This window comes from Bos grunniens, chromosome 10 (assembly GCF_055505025.1).
Source record: "Bos grunniens cultivar Pamir isolate PY7600 chromosome 10, Bosgru_T2T1.0, whole genome shotgun sequence".
Lineage (NCBI taxonomy): Eukaryota > Metazoa > Chordata > Mammalia > Artiodactyla > Bovidae > Bos > Bos grunniens.
Window position 1 is genome coordinate 49,288,875 of NC_141174.1, and position 22,765 is coordinate 49,311,639.

At 38.5% G+C, this 22,765-nt stretch overlaps 1 protein-coding gene across 30 annotated transcripts in view; it reads left to right on the forward strand.

The window, feature by feature from the left end:
- TEX9 (testis expressed 9) overlaps positions 1-22,765 on the forward strand; it is a 231,209-nt gene that overhangs the window by 110,803 nt on the left and 97,641 nt on the right. For 18 of the 30 annotated variants that reach the window (XR_015134598.1, XR_015134596.1, XR_015134589.1 and 15 more), the window contains exons 1-2: positions 13,658-13,708; positions 13,812-13,903. The exons of 8 other annotated variants lie outside the window; for them this stretch is intronic. Coding sequence is in view for 5 of the 22 variants with exons in the window: in XM_086321120.1 (XP_086177246.1) it covers positions 13,688-13,708; positions 13,812-13,903 (113 nt within the window). In the remaining 17 variants the exon portion in view is untranslated. Of the gene's footprint in view, positions 1-13,657; positions 13,709-13,811; positions 13,904-22,765 lie in introns of those variants that run through there. 4 more of the 30 variants (XM_086321130.1, XM_086321129.1, XM_086321138.1 and 1 more) reach the window with 1 other exon arrangement.

Here is a 22,765-nt window from a genome sequence, read left to right on the forward strand (position 1 = left end):
CACTCAATATGTCAGCAAATTAGGAAAACCCAGCATTGGCCACAGGACTGGAAAAGGTCAGTTTTCATTCCAATCCCAAAGAAAGGCAATGCCAAAGAATGCTCAAACTACCGCACAATTGCACTCATCTCACACTCTAGGAAAGTAATGCTCAAAATTCTGCAAGCCAGGCTTCAGCAGTACGTGAACTGTGAACTTCCAGATGTTCAAGCTGGTTTTAGAAAAGGCAGAGGAACCAGAGATCAAATTGCCAACATCCACTGGATCATCGAAAAAGCAAAAGAGTTCCAGAAAAACATCTATTTCTGCTTTATTGACTATGCCAAAGCCTTTGACTGTGTGGATCACAATAAACTGTGGAAAATTCTGAAAGAGATGGGAATACCAGACCACCTAATCTGCCTCTTGAGAAATTTGTATGCAGGTCAGGAAGCAACAGTTAGAACTGAACATGGAACAACAGACTGGTTCCAAATAGGAAAAGGAGTTCGTCAAGGCTGTATATTGTCACCCTGCTTATTTAACTTATATGCAGAGTACATCATGAGAAACGCTGGACTGGAAGAAACACAAGCTGGAATCAAGATTGCCGGGAGAAATATCAATAACCTCAGATATGCAGATGACACCACCCTTATGGCAGAAAGTGAAGAGGAAGTAAAAAGCCTGTTGGTGAAAAGTGAAAGAGGAGAGTGAAAAAGTTGGCTTAAAGCTCAACATTCAGAAAATGAAGATCATGGCATCCGGTCCCACCACTTCGTGGGAAATAGATGGGGAAACAGTGTCAGACTTTATTTTTCTGGGCTCCAAAATCACTGCAGATGGTGACTGCAGCCATGAAATTAAAAGACGCTTACTCCTTGGAAGGAAAGTTATGACTACTTTATACCTTTTAACATATATTCAGTTTATTAGATTGTTTGTTGAGAAATAATCAGATTTTATAAGCTTGTTTTAATTAATGTATATGCTGTTCTGGGTTCTGCTTATTTCCTCTCAAGACAGCCAGGTTATAAAATGAATGGTCACTTCCCAATGATGCCATAAGGAAATGTACAGCTTTGGATATTTTTAAGTAAAAAAATGAAAATAACAATTATTCTTGAATTTCTGATAGCTCTATCCAACTATTGGGGGAAAAATAATAAAACTATGATGAATAGAGATCACTTTTGAAAATTATAACCTACAGCTTTCTGTGTTGTGAATAATAGCTTCTTTTAAAGTTAACATTAACTTAGAACCAAATAATTATTAAAAAGAAAATTTTAGACCATGATTAACATTGTGATTTTAAATGAATTATTTAAAATAAAATGTAACAAAAATGGGGAAAATATAGCAAAAAGCGGTGATGTGTTAAAAACTGAAAGTGCCATACGTAAAGAAAGCAGCATGAGGCAATTCACTTGGTCAGGCCTACGTTTCAGATTTTGAGATATGGATTGATTCAAAAGAGTTCTGCACCCATCTTGTGGAACCAAAGTTCTCAAACCTATTGTTGATAGTAATTGCCTTCCACTCGTTCCCTTATAGCATGATTTCTATTTCTTCTGCTCTATTTTTAAATATACTGGCCTCCTTCCTGACCAGTAGCTTCTTTCTTGCCAAATCCAGAGAACTTTTCCCAGTTTGCCTATTGCTCAATCTTTGCACTGTATTTTAGATGGGTAACCTCATATTTGTTTCATTTTATTTTTAGCATTATAAATATTACATAAGTAATGTGTGTTCTTTTTAGTAAATTAGAACATACAGACTTAAAAAAAAATCCTATGTAGTAACTAAGGCTGACATTTTAGTGGAATCTTTCCTGGCTTTTAAATATGTTTATATACTTTGTACATTTGCGTCCTGAGTTAGGTCACTTGGGGTCAGGGATGGGAATCATTAATCATACATTAATACCTAGATGGGGCTAGCTTTTGCTCCACCTGCTTAAAGAGGACATTACTCACTTTTGCAGTGTCCTTTAATTATTACTAGGAGTCCCTAGAGGTGTCTCTTTTGTAGTTGTGTCTGACTCTTTGTGACCCCATGGACTATAGCCCGCCAGGCTCCTCTGTCCATGGAGTTCTCCAGGCAAGAATACCAGAGTGAGTAGCCATTCCCTTCCCCAGGGGATCTTCCCAACCCAGGGATAGACCCGGATCTCCTGCATTGCAGGTGGATTCTTTACCGTCTGAGCCACCAGGGAAGCTCCATATTCTTTTGGTCCCATTGTAAATAGTGCTGCATTTAAAATTTTAATTTCCAATTGTTCATTGCTAGTATATAGAACTACAATTAGTTTTTGTAAGTTGACCTTGTATCTTACAATTTTGTCAAACTTATTAAATAGCTCTGTAGATTGTGGGGGTAGGTTTTCAGAATGTTGAAAATAGATAATCATGTCATCTGTTAAAAGAAACAGTTTTATTTCCTCCTTTCCAAAATTGATTAATTAACTTACCTTATTGTGCAGGATAGAACCATCATTATAATCTCCAGTATGATTATGAATAGGAGTAGTAAGAGTGGAAATCCCTGTCTTACTCCTCATATTAGAGGAAGGAATTTGGTTTTTCATCATTAAATATGAAGTTAGATGTACTTTTTCTCTCTCTTTTTTTTTTGAGATGCTCTTTATCAGGTTGAAGTTTCTTTCTACTCCCAGTTAGATGAGAATACAATGTTTTAGTCTTTTTTTTTTTTTAAACACCACAAGGTAGGCATTACTGTTGATAGGAATTTTAGAGAAATTATTTTAGACCTACATGCATATTTATCATTTTATTTTGATTACTGTTCTTCTGGTGGGGCTTCTTCAGGTGGCACTAGTGGTAAAGAATTCACCTGCCAATGGAGGAGATGCAAGAGACGTGGGTGCTATCCATGGGTTGGGAAGATTCCCTGGAGAAGGAAATGGCAACCCACTCCAGTATTCATGCCTGGGAAATCCCATGGACAGAGGAGCCTGGGAGACTACAGTCCATGGCATTGCAAAGAATCTGACGTGATTTTTGACTGAACAACAACAGTCTTCTGGTACCTCAAAATATACCTCTGATACTATTGTCTTCCTGAAGTACATCATTTTGAAGTTCCTTTAGCATGAGTATGTGGGTGGTAAATTTCTTATGCTTTATTTATCTCAAGATATATTTATTTCTCCTCTCTCTCGCAGGATAATATTAGAGACTGAGTACATGGTTCTAGACCGAAATTATTTTCTTTGATAACTTTGAAGGTATAATAAAACCCTCTCATAATAAAATTCATGAAGATGAAAATTTTCAATTGTGTAAAAAGAAGAGTGGGCTTTTTGCAAAAATTAAAGAGAAATGAGTCATCTGAGTCTGACTAGCTGATTGGTTAGAAGTTCTAATGGTCTAGCTCTATAATTAAAATCTTTGCTCATTCTGGTTGTGGTTAATACTACTTGGTGGTGGCTGTCTGCTTCAAAATAAGCATCAGAGGTGCCATTTCTGGATCCTGTCTCACTGGCTGGAACTTCCAGGTCAGTGCCAGCATTTATAGTAACACAGTGTTCAGCTGGGGCCCAGTAGGTCAGTCTAATCAAAAGATACTGAGCTAGAAGAATATTGGCAATAAAAGATCCCTGCCTCCCAGTTTCCTGAGATAGTGAGCTTACTTTTTTCACACACAGTTTTACCCTTTCCTCCATGTCCTACACCTCATCCACATCCTTATCCTAGAAGATAAAGTTTATCTCAACCAATCTGGGATTAGATAAAAGGCAGATAATCATTAATCATTAATTGGTGATTAATCACCAACCATATTTGACTCAAATTCTCACTTATAAATAGGGCTTATTATCCTAGGATTTCACTCATTATTTTACTGTCTTCTAGCTTCCACAATTGCTATTAAATCATCTGCTTTCAGCCTAATTGCTTCTTTGTAGGTTGCCTGTCTTTTTTATCTTTGGTTGCTTTAAAGATCTTTTCTTTTTTATTGGTGTCTTGGATTTTATAACAGCCATAAGAATAAATTTTAAATTTATCCTCTTGTGACACTCTGTGCTTCTTGAATCTGTGCATTCATGTCTTTACTAAACCCTGGGAGATTCTTTACTAAACCCTGGGAGATTCTAAGCAATTAACTTTTGTAATATCACTCTCAATTCTAAAAATCTGTCCTTGGACTCTGATTATTTATATGTCAGATCTTCTCAGTCTATCTTCTATAATTGTTTAACATTTCTTTCATATTTCCCATGTTTTTATCATTCTCTGTTCATTCTGGATAATTTTCTTAGATATTTTATGCTTTACAAATTATCTGTGCCATTCAACCCATCCACTGAGTGTTTTTATCTCAACAAATTATATGTATTTATCTAAAAAAATTTTACTGGAGTATAGTTCATATGCAGTGATGTGTTAGTTTTAGGTGTCCAGAAAATTGACTTGGATCAGTTAACAAACATTTATTTAAAGCTTGAAAGTTTCATCTGGTTATTTGTCACATTTGCTTGGTCTTGTTGTTTGCTCATCATTATGATTTTATCCCTTATTTCTTTAAATATTTTCTAAATAGATATTCTACTTTTTACAGCTAATACAATTTTAATCTCATTTGGGAGTTCTAAATATTTATTATTTCTTCTCATTTTTCACTAATGGTGATTTGTTTCCTTTCTGCTTGGTGAGTTTTGTTGGTGAACTCACACATTTTCTTGATCTTACTCCAGGAATCTGGGGGTATTAATTAGAGATATTTTTCTCTAAAGAGGATTTGTTTTGGTTCTGCTGGGAGCCTGGGGGCACTACCAATCTGGAACTACTTTAGCTTTTTTTCATTTGGTTTAGAAGCTTCGAGCAAGGGTCTCAATTTCAGCTCCTCCATATTATTGTTGACCAAACGCAGACTTTATTTTCTGAGCACAGTTCTTTAATGGGCATTTTCTCTGATTAGTCCTTTTATTTTTAATTGCCTATTCACACAATCAGTTTTGTTTTATTTGAGAGGGCAAAGAACTAGAGGGGGAGACATTAGCAAAACACATGGAAATTTTCTCTGCTTCCTTCAAATTTTCAGCAATGCATATATACTTCTCTGAATTTTTTAACATAATCTGGTTGTTTTGCAGTACAAGGGTGTCCCCAGATGATTTAATTTACAATTCTGTTGGAGCAGAGTCTCTTTTAGCTTATTAAAAAATAGACTTTATTTAAAAAAAAAAACAATTAGATTTACAGAAAACCTGAGAATAGAGTTCCCATATATTCTCCACTCAATTTCCCTTATTATTAACATTAGTCTAATGCATTTGTTACAATTAATGAGCCATTATTGATGCATTGTTATTAACTAAGGCCACAGTTTATTCAGATTTCTTTGGTTTTAGACCTAATGTCTTTTTCTGTTCCTGGATTTGATCCAGGATACCACTTTACATTTACTTGTCATGTTTCTTTAGGCTCCTCTTGGTTGTGATAGTTTCTCAAACTTTCTTTGCTTTGCCTGACATTAATGGTTTTCAGGAGTACTGATGAGGTATTTTGTAGACTGTCCTGACTGGATTTTTTTTTTTTTTGGTAGTAAAATATACATAAATAAAATTTACCACTGTAACTACTTTGAAGTATGCAATATGGTGGCATTAAATATATTCATAATGTTGTTCAGTGATAACAATTATCCATTTCCAGCATTTTTTGATCCCCCCAAACAGAAACTCTGTACCCATTAAAGAAAAATAACACACAAGTCTCCTCTCTCCCCATTTCCTGGCAAACTGTATTCTATTTTCTATCTCAGTATTTGTCTATTCTAGATACTTCTTATAAGCAGAATCATACAATATTTGTTCTTTTGTGTTCTGGACTTCCCTGGTGGCTCAGACGGTAAAGCATCTGTCTACAATACAAGAGACCCGGGTTCGAGCCCTGGGTTGGGAAGATCCCCTGGAGAAGGAAATGGCAATCCACTCCAGTACTATTGCCTGGAAGATCCCATGGACAGAGGAGCCTGGTAGGCTACAGTCTATGGGGTCGAAAAGAGTCGGACACGACTGAGCGACTTCACTTTCACAGTATTTGTTCTTTTGTGTCTGGCTTATTTCACTTAGCATGTTTTCAAGGTTCATCCATTTTATAGTGTATATTCAAATTCATTGTATGTATATACAACATTTTATCAGTCTTGCTTATTAGTTCTAGGAGAGTTTTGCTGATTCCTTTGGATTTCTCCATCTACTCTTATGTCATCTACAAATGAAGGTATTTTATTTCTTAAATCTATATACTTTTTGTTTCTTTTTCTTGTTTATTATTGGCTAGGTCTCTAGGTGTGAGAGTAAATAAAAATGATGAGAAAGAATATCCTTGCCTTGTTACTGATCTTTGGAGGAAAGCATTCAGTTTCTTACTGTTAAGTATGATGCCAGCTTTAGTTATTTTGTAGATGTCCTTTATCATGTTGAGGAAGTTCCCCTCTATTCCTAGATCGCTGAGAACTTTTACCAGGATCTTCTCAAAAGCTTTTGCTGCATCAATTTATATGATTGTGTTTTTTCTTCTTTATTCTCTTCATGTACTGAGTTGTACTGATTGATTTTATGATGCTGAGCTAGTCTTACTCACCTATAATAAATCTCACTTGTTTGTGTTGAATAATTCTTTTTGTACTTTGTTGGATTCAATTTACTATTTGTTAAAGACTTATAACTATGTTCATGAGAGATATTGTCTATAGTTTTTTCTTCTTATATATGTCCCTAACTGCTTTTGGTATTAGGATCATGCTGGACTCATGAGTGAGTTAGGAGTATCCCCTTTCTTTCCATTTTTTAGAAGAGATTGTGGAGAATTGGTATCATTTAATCCTTGAATGTTAGTTGAATTCATAAGTGAAACAACCTGGTTCTGCTGCTTTCTTCCTTAGAAAATTATTGACTCCACCCTTAATTACTCATTATCTATTTTTCTTTATATGAATTTTGGTAGTTTGCATCTTTCAAGGAATTGGTTCATTTCACCTAATTTATAAAATTTCTGCATATGTAGTTGTTGATAGTACTCCTTTCTTTTCCTTTCAGTGTTCATGGGATAATTAATAATGATCCTGATCCCATTTTAATAATGGTATTAAATTATTTAGTTAAATTTTTTCTGTGTATTATTATGATTTGACATCTTAAAAAAAAAATAACCTTTCTGGATGATGAAACTTATTGACCTAGCCAATTCTCAGAGATAGCAAAAGGGCTCAGCCAGGAGTATACCTTAAATATGCCAACTGACCAATGTGGAGTCATACCCCCTCTACCTGGCCTGTACACTTTAGGAGGCAATATTCCTTTGTTTTATTAATCATCCCAGGGCCAGATACCAGACAGCTAGGAACAGCCCCTAAAGCTTAAAGCCTGCTCAAATGATTCAAACTGAGCCAGTCCTAAACTGTTCACTTTGCCTTGCTTTTTTTGCAGGGTAGCTTAGGTTTTCCCTTGACTCATGTTTTCTGCCTCCTACTACCATGGGGCTTTCCCATGGAGCCCTGCATGGCATTCTGTACCTCCTATTATGGAACTTATGAGTATAATGAACTTTATTTTCTTGAACCTCTTCTGTACCTTTTCTTGTGGTTGCACCTGAGCATCACATAAAAGAACATATAATAGGTAATTACGTGCCTTCATTTTTTTTCTTGGTTAATGTGGCCAGAGATTTATTGAATTTATTGATCTTTTCAAAGAACCAGATTTTGGTTTCTGTGATTTTCTCTGTTTTCCTGTTTTCAGTTCCATTAATTTCTATTTTAATTTTTATTATTTCTTTTCTTTTGCTCTCTTTAAGCTTAAATTGTTCTTCTTTCTCCCATTGCCTAAGGTGGAACCTTAGATTGTTGATTTTAGATTTGCCTTCTTTTCTAATATATACATTTAATGCTAAGCATTCTGAGTGCTGTTTTCACTGTATCCTACAAGTTTTGGTAGATTGTATTTTCATTTTCATTGAGTTCAAAATACTTTTTAATTATTTTAATAGATTTTTATTAAAATATTTTTATTTTATTTAAATAAAATAAGTATTTATTTAATTTAAATAAATATTTATTAAATAAATAATATTTAAATGAAATAAATAATATTTATTTCATTTAAATATTTTATTTTAATGTTTTATATCCATGTATTATTTTAAAGTGTGTTTAATCTCCAAATATTTTGGGTTTTCCAGCTTTTTTATGTTATGCCTCAGAAGATAGTTTATATAATTTCTATTATTACAGATTGAACTATATTCCTCCAAAAATATGCTGAAGTCCTTCCTTGGAAGGAGAGTTACAACCAACCTAGATAGCATATTGAAAAGCAGAGACATTACTTTGCCAACAAAGGTCCGTCTAGTCAAGGCTATGGTTTTTCCAGTGGTCATGTATGGATGTGAGAGTTGGACTGTGAAGAAAGCTGAGCACCAAAGAATTGATGCTTTTGAACCGTGGTGTTGGAGAAGACTCTTGAGAGTCCCTTGGACTGCAAGGAGATCCAGCCAGTCCATTCTGAAGGAGATTGGCCCTGGGATTTCTTTGGAAGGAATGATGCTAAAGCTGAAACTCCAGTACTTTGGCCACCTCATGCAAAGAGTTGACTCATTGGAAAAGACTCTGATGCTGGGAGGTATTGGGGGTAGGAGGAGAAGGGGACAACAGAGGATGAGATGGCTGGATGGCATCACTGACTCGATGGACGTGAGTTTGAGTGAACTCTGGGAGTTGGTGATGGACAGGAAGGCCTGGCGTGCTGTGGTTCATGGGGTCGCAAAGAGTCGGACATGACTGAGCGACTGAACTGAACTGAACTAACCCATCATACACACACCTCTCCCCTTAATCTGTGAATGTGACCTTATTTGGAAATTGGGTCTTTTACAACTGTAATCAAGTTAAGATGAGGTCATTAAGGTGGGTCTAATCCAGTATGACTGGAGGAAATGCCATGTGTAGACAGAGACACACAGGGGGAATGCTATATGATTGTAGAGGCAGAGATTGGCCAGATGCAGCTACAAGCCAAGGAATGGCAGGGAGTGACAGCCACCACTAGAAACTAGGAAAATGCACAGAAGAATTCTCCCCTACAGGTTTCAAAGGGAGCACTGCCCTGCTAACATCTTGACTTTGGACTACCAGTCTCTATACTGGGAGACAATAAATTTATTTTGTTTTAAGCCATCCAGTTTGTCGTGCTTTCTTATAGCAATTCTAGGAAATGAATATAATTTCTATTCTTTTAAATTTATTAATGTACATTTTATGGCCCAGAATGTGGTCTATCTTGGTAAATGTGCCATGTGACCTTGATAAGAATGTGTATTCTGCTGTTGTTGGATGGAGTATTCTCTAAATGTCAATTAGATCAAGTAGATTTTTGCTGATTCCTTGGGACTAAAAATGCTGTTGAGGGCAATTCCATCCTTACTGATTGTCTGCCTCCATGAACTATCAATGACTGAAAAAGAGGTGTTGGTATCTCCAAATGTACTTGTGGATTTATCTGTTTCTCTTTGCACTCCTATTAGTTTTTGCCTCATACATTTTGACACTCAACTGTTTGGTTCATACACATTCAGGATTGTTATATCTCCTTGAAGAGTTGATCTTCTTATCCTTTATGTAATATTCCTCTTTATCTCTGATAGTTTTTCCGGTTCTGAGGTCACTTTGTTTGAAGTTAATGTGGCTATTCCAGCTTTCTTTTGATTAGTGTTAGTATGGTGTACTTTTCCTCCATCTTTTGACATTTTTATTTTAATAATTTTATTTTTAATGTTTTAACCACTTGACTGATGTATTTCACATACTCACCATTTATCCATATAAAGTGTACAATTGTCTTTTAGTGTATTAACAGATTTGTGCAACCATCATCACAATCAATTTTAGAACATTTTCATTACCCTCGCCCCACTCTGCCAAAAATCCAGCAACACCTTAGTCAGTTCCCCATTATCTTTCAGGGCTAGGCAATCACTGAACAGCTTTCTGTCTCTATAGATTTGCCTGTTCTAGACATTCCATATAATATGTGGTCCTAATAGAATGGAATCATATAATATGTGGTCTTTTGTGAATTGCTTCTTTCACATAGCATGTTTTCAAGGTTCATCCATATTGTAGTATGCATCATTCCTTTCTGGCCCTGAATAATATTCCATTGATGAATACACCACTTTTTATTTACCTATTAATCAGTGTATCATTTGAGTCATTTTCACTTTTTGTCTTTTCTGAATACTGCTATAAACATTTGTGTACAACTTTTTGTAAGGGTATATGTTTTCATTTCTCTTGGGCATATAGCTAGGAGTGGGCTACTGGATCACGTGGTAATTTTATGTGTATGGTTTTGAGAAAATGTGAGATTGTTTTCCACAGTCAGTCAGTCAGTCAGTTCAGTCGCTTAGCCATGTCTGTCTCTTTGCAACCCCATGGACTGCAGCATGCCAGGCCTCCCTGTCCATCACCAACTCCCGGAGTTTACTCAAACTCACTTCCATTGAGTCGGTGATGCCAACTAACCATCTCATCCTTTGGCATCCCCTTCTCCTCCCACTTTCAAAAAAGATTAGACTTGCCCCACTGAATGGTATTGGCACCTTTGCTGAAGATCAGATCAGTTCAGTTAGTTCAGTCGCTCAGTCATGTCCGACTCTTTGCGACCCCATGAACCGCAGCACGCCAGGCCTCCCTGTCCATCACCAACTCCCGGAGTTCACTCAAACTCACGTCCATCGAGTCAGTGATGCCATCCAGCCATCTCATCCTCTGTTGTCCCCTTCTCCTCCTGCCCCCAATCCCTCCCAGCGTCCCTGAATGTGAAGTTTATTTCTGGATTCCCCTCTCCTCCAAATGGAATTTTTATTGTTTACTTTGTTCCAGGAACAATCCTAAGCTCAAATTCATTTACTCCTCAAAGTAACTCTGCGAGATGGGCACTATTCTTACCCTTACTTTACAGATGAAGTAGCTGAGATAATGATTTTCCCAAGCTAGTAAGTGGCAGACCCAGGACATGAACTTAAGATGACTGCCTTGAGAGCCTGAACTTTCAACTATGCTGTAAATAAACGTGAGGAATCAAAACTTGAAATTCCAACAAATAGTTCATTTTAAACAAAACAAGCTAAAGATCAAATTGGCTACTTAGTTTGGAAATCACAGCAGAGTTTGCACAAAAGAGTAGGTGTTTTACCAGCTTACTTCCTACTATTAGAAATGGACCTGTCTTCTTTGGTTGAGACTCTTCCATTGCCACCTTCAGTTCAGTTCAGTTCCTCAGTCGTGTCTGACTCTTTGCGACACCAATGGACTGCAGCACGCCAGGCCTCCCTGTCCATTAACAACTCCTGGAGTTTACTCAAACTCATGACCATCGGGTCGGTGATGCCATCCAACCATCTCATCTTCTGTTGTCCCCTTCTCCTCTCGCCTTCAATCTTTCCCAGCATCAAGGTCTTTTCAAATGAGACAGCTCTTCACATCAGGTGGCCAAAGTATTGGAGTTTAGCTTCAACATCAATCCTTCCAATGAACACCTAGGACTGGTTTCCCTTAGGATGGACTGGTTGGATCTCCTTGTAGTCCAAGGGACTCTCAAGAGTCTTCTCCAATTCCACAGTTCAAAGGCATCAATTTTTCTGTGCTCAGCTTTCTTTATAGTCCAGCTCTCACATCCATACATGTCTACTGGAAAAACCATAGCCTTGACTAGACAGACCTTTGTTGGCAAAGTAATGTCTCTGCTTTTTAATATGCTGTCTGCTGCTGCTGCTGCTAAGTCACTTCAGTCATGTCCGACTCTGTGTGACCCCATAGATGGCAGGCCACCAGGCTCTCCCATCCCTGGGATTCTCCAGGCAAGAACACTGGAGTGGGTCGCCATTTCCTTCTCCAATGCATCAAAGTGAAAAGTGAAAGTGAGGTCACTCAGTTGTATCCGACCCTCAGTGACCCCAAGGACTGCAGCCTTCCAGGCTCCTCCGTCCATGGGATTTTCCAGGCAAGAGTACTGGAATTGGGTGCCACTGCCTTCTCCAATATGCTGTCTAGGTTGGTCATAATTTTCCTTCCAAGGAGCAAGTGTCTTTTAATTTCATGGCTGCAGTCACCATCTGCATGATTTTGGAGCCCAGGAAAATAAAGTCTGCCACTGTTTCCACTGTTTCCCCATCTTTTTGCCATGAAGTGATGGGACCCAATGCCATGATCTTCGTTTTCTGAATGTTGAGCTTTAAGTCAACTTTTTCACTCTCCTCTTTCATCAAGAGGCTCTTTAGTTCTTTTTAACTTTCTGCTATAAGGGTGGTGTCATCTGCATATCTGAGGTTATTGATATTTCTCCCAGCAATCTTGATTCCAGCTTGCGCTTCATCCAGCCCGGCGTTTCTCATGATGTACTCTGCATATAAATTAAATAAGCATGGTGGCAATACACAGCCTTGATGTACTTCTTTTCCTATTTGGAACCAGTCTGTTGTTCCGTGTCCAGTTCTAACTTGCTTCCTGACCTGCATACAGATTTCTCAAGAGGCAGGTCAGGTGGTCTGGTATTCCCATCTCCTTCAAAATTTTCCACAGTTTATTGTGATCCACACAGTCAAAGGCTTTGGCATAGTCAATGAAGCAGAAATAGATGTTTTTCTGGAAGTCTCATGTGCTTTCTATGATCCAACGGATGTTGGCAATTTGATCTCTGGTTCCTCTGCCTTTTCTAAAACCACCTTGAACATCTGGAAGTTCACCGTTCACGTATTGTTGAAGCCTGGCTTGGAGAATTTTGAGCATTACTTTACTAGTGTGTGAGATGAGTGCAATTGTGCAGTAGTTTGAGCATTCTTTGGCATTTCCTTTCTTTGGGATTGGAATGAAAACTGACCTTTTCCAGTCCTGTGGCCAGTGCTGAGTTTTCTAAGTTTGCTGGAATATTCAGTGCAGCACTTCCACAGCATCATCTTTTAGGATTTGAAATAGCTCAACTGGAATTCCATCTCCTCCACTATTCCATCACCTCCACTAACTTTGTTCGTAGTAATGCTTCCTAAGGCCCACTTGAGTTCACACTCCAGGATGTCTGGCTCTAGGTGAGTGATCACACCATCGTGACTATCTGGGTCGTGAAGATATTTTGTACAGTTCTTTTGTGTATTCTTGCTGCTGCTGCTGCTGCTAAGTCGCTTCAGTCGTGTCCGACTCTGTGCGACCCCATAGACGGCAGCCCACCAGGTTCCCCGGTCTCTGGGATTCTCCAGGCAAGAACACTGGAGTGGGGTGCCATTGCCTTCTCCGGTGTATTCTTGCTACCTCTTCTTAATATCTTATGCTTCTGTTAGGTCCATACCATTTCTGTCCTTTATTGAGCCCATCTTTGCATGAAATGTTCCCTTGGTATCTCTGATTTTCTTGAAGACATCTCTAGTTTTTCCCATTCTATAAATCAGTCCACGACTTTGGCTTCTTCAGTTCCTGTAAGACTGCGGTTAGCGTTTACCACAAGTCTGGTACAAAGACAGCAGCGCACACTCCCTAGTTCTCAGCCCGGTCCTAAGCTCGCGCTGTTTTCTGCCGAGAGTTGGGGCGTGGTCCCAATCGTGCTCTTAGCTGGAAGGCCGCCGGGGTTGTGATAACTCTCGCGGGAAAGTGCGTCGTTGCCGCGGTAACGGCGTCGTGGTCGCGGAAGATGGCCGGGAGAAGTTTCAAGGTTAGCTCAACTGGCCTCTCCTGGGTAGCAGCTAGGTTTCAGCGTCCTGAGAACACCAAAATTCATTGAACTTTGGTTCTGAAAGTGTCTGCCTCTTTTACAGAGACCGGGCGTTTCAGGGACTCTGCTCCCGCCACGCATTCAGCAACCTGCCACGCCTCGACGGGACCTCCTCGCCAAGGAGGAAGAATATAAGTAAGAACTTCGGCGGTTCAGCTTTTTCTTCTTTCACCTAAATGAGGCTGCTTACAAGTACTTTTCCTGGTGACTGGATCTTTCAGACCGTTCATTGTCCAGCATTTTCTTCTCAGCCCATTTACTTGCCCTTCATCTTTTGTCTTTAACTTGAGCCGCGTCCTCGTAGGTGTTGGAAGTGGGAGAAAATTTTACCCAAATAAGTAAACCTGTTCGTCAGCAAGATGATATTTCTAGAAGTAGTTTGGATAGCGCGAATTGCCAGCGAATGGTTCAGTTTCTAGTTAAAGGAATTCCACTTAATTTCAGGTTCCTGGAGTTTACGTATGTAAATTTCTTTTAGGTTTGGTTTCTAAACTCAAAGCATGTTTCTCAGGGCATTTGGAATTTTCATTCTTATCCACGTTTGTTGGAGTTGGAAGGGTTTCCTTTCCTTACCTATTCTCAGTGTAATTACTGATATCCTGACATCACGTGTTTTCACTCTTGGACCACTCCACTCTTCATCCCACGGTTGTCATGCAGATGTCAGTAATCTTGTTGATTTGATCTTGTCTCTCCCTTGCCTAAAACTTTGCAGTGGTTTCCAGTTGCACTTCAAAAGCTCTGTCACACTTGGTTTCTACCTCTTGTGTAATCTTGACCTCTTTCGTTTCTGTCTACCAAAGTGGCCTTTTTTGCCTATGATAAGTAGGCTTCCTATTACTCTTTTATTGTCTGATTAAATTTTCTTTGCTATTAGTGTAACTTGTTACCGTTAATTCATTTGTTAGTTTACTTTGTGTCTGTTTTCTGTGCTGAACTGAGTTCCACGAGGTCACAGACCATGTCTTTTATTTGCCCTCATGTATACCCTTACCAAAAAAATAATATTTTAAAAGTTTACTTTCTTTTTAATTAATTTAAAGTAATGTAATTTAAAACTTGCAAAACATCCCAGCAATTCCTCAGATGGTTAAATGTAGTTACCAAATGATCTGTACCTAAAATGAAACCATGTTTAGAGTTAAAACTGAAGTGTACTGTATTTAGATAAGCTAGACATGTTGGCTTCCCATAGCATGTAGAAACATAATCATCTTCCACTGTTTGATAAAATGGGCCTATTATTCTAGTAACAGTGTACTTGATCAGTGGATCTGTTGTTCAGTACAGCTCTGAGTCAGCTAAACCACAAACATTTGTTTTCATTACCATGCATTAGGTTAATTCATCTGGGTATTTCGAAGTATATTTTGCACCTGGCCCTTCATTAAGGCTAATATTTAGTTGCTAAGTCTTGGCTCTTACAACCCCCATAGAATGTAGCCTTCCCAACTCCTCTGTCCATAGACTTCCCTAAACAGAATACTGGAGTAGGTTGCCATTTCCTTCTCCAGGGGATCTTCCCAACCCAGGGATGGAAATCTGTGTCTCCTACATTGTAGACAGATTCTTTACCACTGAAGCACCTGGGAAGCCTCTTGTTAAGGCTGTCAGTTCAGTTCAGTCACTCAGTCGTGTCTGACTCTTTGTGACCCCATGAATCGCAGCACGCCAGACCTCCCTGTCCATCACAAACTCCCCGAGTTCACTCAGACTCATGTCCATCTCATCCTTTGTCGTCCCCTTCTCCTCCTACTCCCAATCCTTCCCAGCATCTGAGTCTTTTCCAATGAGTCAACTCTTCGCATGAGGTGGCCAAAGTACTGGAGTTTCAGCTTTAGCATCATTCCTTCCAAAGAAATCCCAGGGCTGATCTCCTTCAGAACGGACTGGTTGGATCTCCTTACAGTCCAAAGGGGCTCTCAAGAGTCTTCTCCAACACCACAGTTCAAAAGCATCAATTCTTTGGCGTTCAGCCTTCTTCACAGTCCAACTCTCACATCCATACACGACCACTGGAAAAACCATAGCCTTTGACGGACCTTTGTTGGCAAAGTAATGTCTCTGCTTTTCAATATGCTATCTAGGTTGGTCATAACTTTCCTTCCAAGGAGTAAGCATCTTTTAATTTCATGGCTTGCAATCACCATCTGCAGTGATTTTGGAGCCCAGAAAAATAAAGTCTGACACTGTTTCCACCGTTTCCTCATCTATTTCCCATGAAGTGATGGGACCAGATGCCATGATCTTCGTTTTCTGATTGTTGAGCTTTAAGCCAACTTTTTCACTCTCCACTTTAACTTTCATCAAGAGGCTTTTGAGTTCCTCTTCACTTTCTGCCATAAGGGTGGTGTCATCTGCATATCTGAGGTTATTGATATTTCTCCCGGCAGTCTTGATTCCAGCTTGTGCTTCTTCCAGCCCAGCGTTTCTCATGATGTACTCTGCATTTAAGTTAAATAAGCAGGGTGACAATATACAGCCTTGATGTACTCCTTTTCCTATTGGAACCAGTCTGTTGTTCCATGTACACTTCTAACTGTTGCTTCCTGACCTGTATACAGGTTTCTTAAGAGGCAGGTCAGGTGGTCTGGTATTCCCATCTCTTTCAGAATTTTCCACAGTTTATTGTGATCCACACAGTCAAAGGCTTTGGCATAGTCAATAAAGCAGAAATAGACGTTTTTTGGAACTCTCTTGCTTTTTCCATGATCCAGCGGATGTTGGCAATTTGATCTCTGGTTCCTCTGCCTTTTAAAGCCAGCTTGAACATCAGGAAGTTCACGGTTCACACATTGCTGAAGCCTGGCTTGGAGAATTTTGAGCATTACTTTACTAGCATGTGATATGAGTGCAATTGTGCAGTAGTTTGAGCATTCTTTGGCATTGCCTTTCTTTGGGATCAGAATGAAAACTGACCTTTTCCAGTCCTGTGGCCACTGCTGAGTTTTCCAAATTTGCTGGCATATTGAGTGCAGCACTTTCACAGCATCATCTTTCAGGATGTGAAATAGCTCAACTGGAATTCCATCACCTCCACTGGCTTTGTTCGTAGTGATGCTTTCTAAGGCCCACTTGACTTCACATTCCAGAATGTCTGAGTCCAGCTTAAAGTCAGGCATCTATATTCTGTTTTAGCAAAAGTTTTGCGGTAAAGGCTTCCTTTTGTTACTTGTTCTACATACTCTGAGGTGTGCAGTGCTGAGGTGTTTGAACAAAGTAGCTCCCAGGTACTGCTTGAAGTTTGTGGATCACTCAGCACTATGGATAAAGGTGAAATGTTTGGCCATCTTTATAGGCAAGAATATAAGATCATAACACAGTATTTTGCTACATGTTTTCTTGGTGTTAAGCATATGGGGATTTTGTTTTAATTAACTGAACACAGCACTTCCCAGGGATCCCAATGTAGAATCTTTCACAATCAGCTCTTGTCACATAGTTGGAGGAAATAATTACTATGCTGCTAAGTCACTTCAGTTGTGTCCGACTCTGTGCAACCCCATAGATGGCAGCCCACCAGGCTCCCCCGTCCCTGGGATTCTCCAGGCAAGAACACTGGAGTGGGTTGCCATTTCCTTCTCCAATGCATGAAAGTAAAAAGTGAAAGTGAAGTCGCTCAGTTGTGTCCGACCCTCAACAACCCCATGGACTGCAGCCTTCCAGGCTCCTCTGTATGAGATAGTAAACCAAGGAATATGTTAATCACTCAAATCAATAGATATTCCAAGCCATGTGCTTGTATCATAAAATGAGAAAGCTAAATAGTAAGATTATGTGGCATCTGTTTTATCTAACCTTGATAGCTTGCAGGGCAAGCCTTCCCCCAAACTTCTTGCTGCTAAATGCCAACTAAATTGGACATATAGATTAATTTGCAGAGAACTGATATCTTTATATTATTGAATCTGCCTTTCCATGGATATGATATATCTGTATTTTACATGGAGGGGTTTTTGGTGTCCATTAATAATATTTTCTCATATTACTACATAAAGTCTTAAATATTCTTTTCAAGGTACTTTATAGTTTTGTTATAATGAATGGCTTTTTTCCTACTACATTTTCTAATTGGTTGTATGTATAGAAACGTTACTGATTTTTTGTATATTGATCCTACACCTGTATTTGTCAAGAGTGTCAGCACCGCTGAACTCTCTTATTTTGCAGAGTCCTTTGAGCTTTTTGTAAAGATGGTTATATCATATGCAAATTGTGATAGTTTTGTTCCTTTACAATTTCTTCTGCATCTTTTTTCTTGATCTGATTAGAACCTCCAGTATAATATGGAATAGAAAAAATGGTGGTAAGCATTATCATCTTAGTTACGATTTTCACTAGTCTGCATTTAATAATGTGTCACTACAATTGAGATTTGCTATAGAATTTTTTTAAAACTTTTTATTGTATACTGGAGTATAGCTGATTAACAGTGTTGTAATAGTTTCAGGTGGACAGCAGTATCAGCCATATCGGCTTTGTGCTGTATGTGCTGTGCTCAGTTGCTCAGTTGTGTCCAATTCTTTGGGACCTCATGGACTGTAAACCGTCAGGCTCCTCTGTCCATGGAATTTTCCAGGCAAGAGTACTGGAGCAGTTTTTTTTTTTTTTAAAGTAATCTCCTTACTGTTCTCCATAGTAGCTGTACCATGTAACAGTGTAGGAGAATTCCCTTCTCTCCACACGCTCTCCAGTATTTGTTGTTTGTGGATTTTTTGATGATAGCCATTCTGACTGGTATGAGGTGATTTCTCATTGTAGTTTCGATTTTCTTTTCTCTAATAACTAGTGATGTTGAATGTCTTTCCATGTGCTCATTAGCCATCTGTATGTCCTACCATATGACTCTACAATCCCACTCTTGTGCATATATCTGGAGAAAAACACCCGAAAGGATACACATACCACAGTGTTCATTACAGCACTGTTTATAATAGCCAAGACATGGAGGCAATCTAAATGTCCATCAACAGAGGAATGGTTAAAGGTGTGGTACATATATACAGTGGAATATTACTTGGCCATTAAAAAGAATGAAATAATGCCATTTGCAGCAAAATGGATGAGTGTCATATTGAGTGAAGTTAGTCAGACAGAGAAGGAGAGATATTGTATGACATCCCTTATGTGTAGAATCTAAAAAGAAATGATACAATGCACTTACTTACAAAACAAAAAGATTCACAGACTTAAAAATGAATTGATGGTTGCCAGGGGAAAGGGATAGTTTAAGGGAGTCTGGAAAGATCATGTACACACAGCTATATTTAAAATGGATAACCAATGTGGAGCTCTGCTCAGTGTTATGTGTCAGCCTGGATGGGAGGGAGATTTGAGGGAGAATGGATACATATATAAAAAATGGCTGAGTCCCTTCACTGTTCACCTGAAACTACCACAACATTGTTAATTGGCCATACTCTAATACAAATAAAAAGTTTAAAGTTTGAAAATAAATATTGAAAAAAAAAAAAAAAGAATACTGGAGTGGGTTGCCATTTCCTACTCCAGAGGATCTTCCTGATCCAGAGATGGAACCCGTGTCTTTTGGGTCTCCTGCATTATTGGGCAGATGCTTCGCTACTGTGCCACCTGGGAAGCCCCCAGCACACAATGTTGTGATAGTTTTGGGTGGACAGCAAAGGGACTCTGCCATTTATGTACATGTATCCATTCTCCCCCAAACTCCCCTTCCATCCAGAGTGCCACATAACATTGAATAGAGTTTCTTGTGCTGTACAGTAGATTAGATCCTTGTTGGTTATCCATGTTTTGAAAATTTTATTTTTTAATTGGTGGAAAATTGCTTTACAATTTTGCCTTGGTTTCTGCTGTTCAACAATGTGAATCAGTCATAATTATATATATATCATCCCTCCTTAGCTTCCCTCCTGTCCCCACACCCCACCCCTCTAGGTCATCACAGAGCTCCAGGCTGGGCTCCCTATGTTATTTAGCAGCTTTCTCACTAACTATTTCAGTGTATGATAGTGTATATATGTCAATGCTACTTTCTCAGTTTGTCCCACCCTAACCTTCCTCTGCTGTGTCCACAAGTCCATTCTCTAATAGATTTATCAGTATTGTTTTTCTAGATTACATGTATATGCATTAATATACAATACGTGTTTCTTCTCTTCCTTGTTTTAATCTTGCTTTGCATAAGAGGCTCCAGGTTCATGCGCCTCACTACAACTATCTCAGAATCGTTCCTTTTTATGGCTGAGCAATGTTACATTGTATAAATGTACCACAACTTCCTAATCCATTTATTTTCTAGTGTGTATGTCCAGTAGTGGTATTCCTGGGTCATAAGGTTTATTCCTAGTTTCTTACTCTCCATACTATTTTCAATAACTAGATTTATGCCTAGCTAGTTTTTAAGGAATCTCATACTGTGTTCTATAATAGCTGTATCAGTTTACATTCCCATCATGATGTAGAATTTTGGCTAAATATTTTTTATCAGGCTTAAGGACACAGTTTCCATTAATTCTTTATTTTTTAGTCTAGGATGTGAAGTGAAGTGAAAGTTGCTCAGTCGTGACCAACTCTTTGCAACCTCCCCTGGACTATATAGTCCATGGAATTCTCCAGGCCAGAATACTGGAGTGGGTAGCTTTTCCCTTTTCCAGGGGATCTTCCCGACACAGGGATCGAACCCAGGTCTCTCACATTGACAATATTATATCCTTTTTTGTATTTTGAATGAATGTTAAATTTTAACGAAGTCCCCCCCCAAATTTATGTAGGTAATGAAAATTTTGTCACCCTGTCACCTAATGTTTTAACATACTGAACTACAAAGACAGGTTTATTGTTTTCTTTGAAAGTCCCCTGTGTTAGATTGCTTTAATTTTATGTAGATTTTTTATTTCATCTATAAACAAAATGAAATTGGTCCTACGTTTTTTTCTAGTTCTTTACCTTTCTGATTTTGATATCATTATTATCCTGACCTCATAAAATAAACTGAGCAGCTTTCCTTTTTTGTTTTATTCTGTTCTTGGAAGTTTCTTGTAATCAGAGATCATCTGCCCTATGATTAAAATTGTGAAACTGAGTCTAGTGTGAGGTTTTTTTTTTCATTCTGTGAATTGTTTCTTTAATAATTATTGCTTCCAGAATAAATTTTGGTTATTTGCTAGTTTTCTAGAAAACTGTCCATTTCCTGTATGTGTCAGTTCAGTTTAGTCACTCTGTCGTGTCCGACTCTTTGCAACCCCATGAATTGCAGCACATCAGGCCTCCCTGTCCATCACCAACTCCCGGAGTTCACTCAGACTCACGTCCATCGAGTCAGTGATGCCATCCAGCCATCTCATCCTCTGTCATCTCCTTCTCCTCCTGCCCTCAATCCCTCCCAGCATCAGAGTCTTTTCCAATGAGTCAACTCTTCACATGAGGTGGCCAAAGTACTGGAGTTTCAGTTTTAGCATCATTCCTTCCAAAGAAATCCCAGGGCTGATCTTCAGAATGGACTGGTTGGATCTCCTTGCAGTCCAAGGGACTCTCAAGAGTCTTCTCCAACACCACACTTCAAAAGCATCCATTCTTCGGTGCTCAGCTTTCTTCATAGTCCAACTCTCACATCCATACATGACCACTGGAAAAACCATAGCCTTGACTAGACGGACCTTTGTTGGCAAAGTAATGTCTCTGCTTTTCAATACGCTGTCTAGGTTGGTCATAACTTTTCTTCCAAGGAGCAAGCGTCTTTTAATTTCATGGCTGCAATCACCATCTGCAGTGATTTTGGAGCCCCCCAAAAATAAAGTCTGACACTGTTTCCCCATCTATTTCCCATGAAGTGATGGGACCGGATGCCATGATCTTCGTTTTCTGAATGTTGAGCTTTAAGCCAACTTTTTGACTCTCCACTTTCACTTTTCATCAAGAGGCTTTTGAGTTCCTCTTCACTTTCTGCCATAAGGGTGGTGTCATCTGCATATCTGAGGTTATTAATATGTCTCCCGGCAATCTTGATTCCAGCTTGTGCTTCTTCCAGCCCAGCATTTCTCGTGATGTACTTTGCATTTAAGTTAAATAAGCAGGGCGACAATATACAGCCTTGACGTACTCCTTTTCCTATTTGGAACCAGTCTGTTGTTCCATGTCCAGTTCTAACTGTTGCTTCCTGACCTGCATGTAAGTTTCTCAAGAGGCAACATACATTTATTCTAATTATGCTCTTATATTTTAAGTCTTTACTATATCTGTAACTTAATACATATCTTCTTTTGGGGCATTTTCTGTCAGTCTTATTGGGAGATGTATATGTTTTATTGGTCTTTTCAGAGAATTAACTTTTGGTTTTATTGCTAATTTTCTGTGTGATTTAAAATTTTTTTCATTAGCCTTATCTTTATAGTTTCTTTTTCTTCTAATTGTGGATTTAGTTTTTCTTAGTTTAGTTTTCTAATTTTTTAATACATTTAAATTTTGCATTTAAATTTAATACATTTAATATTCTCTGCAACCATAGCTAATCTGTATTTCAAGGTCTGTATTGATATGTCTATTCTTTCTGATTATTTAGTTTTGAATATTTTATGATTTTCATAGTGTTTATTTTAGAAGTGTGTTTTTGTAATTGCCAAGCATCTGTTTGTTTGCTTGTTTTATTTTTGTTATTTTAAATTTTATTTTTAATTGTACTATGGTCAGAGAATGTATGTATGATTTATTTTCAAAAGCATTTTGAAACTTAGTTATGACCAGGTACATGTGGAATTTTTGTAAATATTCAGTGTATTCTTTGATAGAAAGTGTATTTACTATTTGTTGACTAATAACTTAGATCAAGGTAATTACTTTTGCTGTCCATAATAGCAGTACCCTCATCATTTTTTTCTCCAGTAGCTATATTGGCTTCTGTTAGAGGTGTACTACGGAGAAGGCAGTGGCACCCCACTCCAGTACTCTTGCCTGGAAAATCCCATGGACGGAGGAGCCTGGTGGGCTGCAGTCCATGGGGTCGCTAAGAGTCAGACGCGA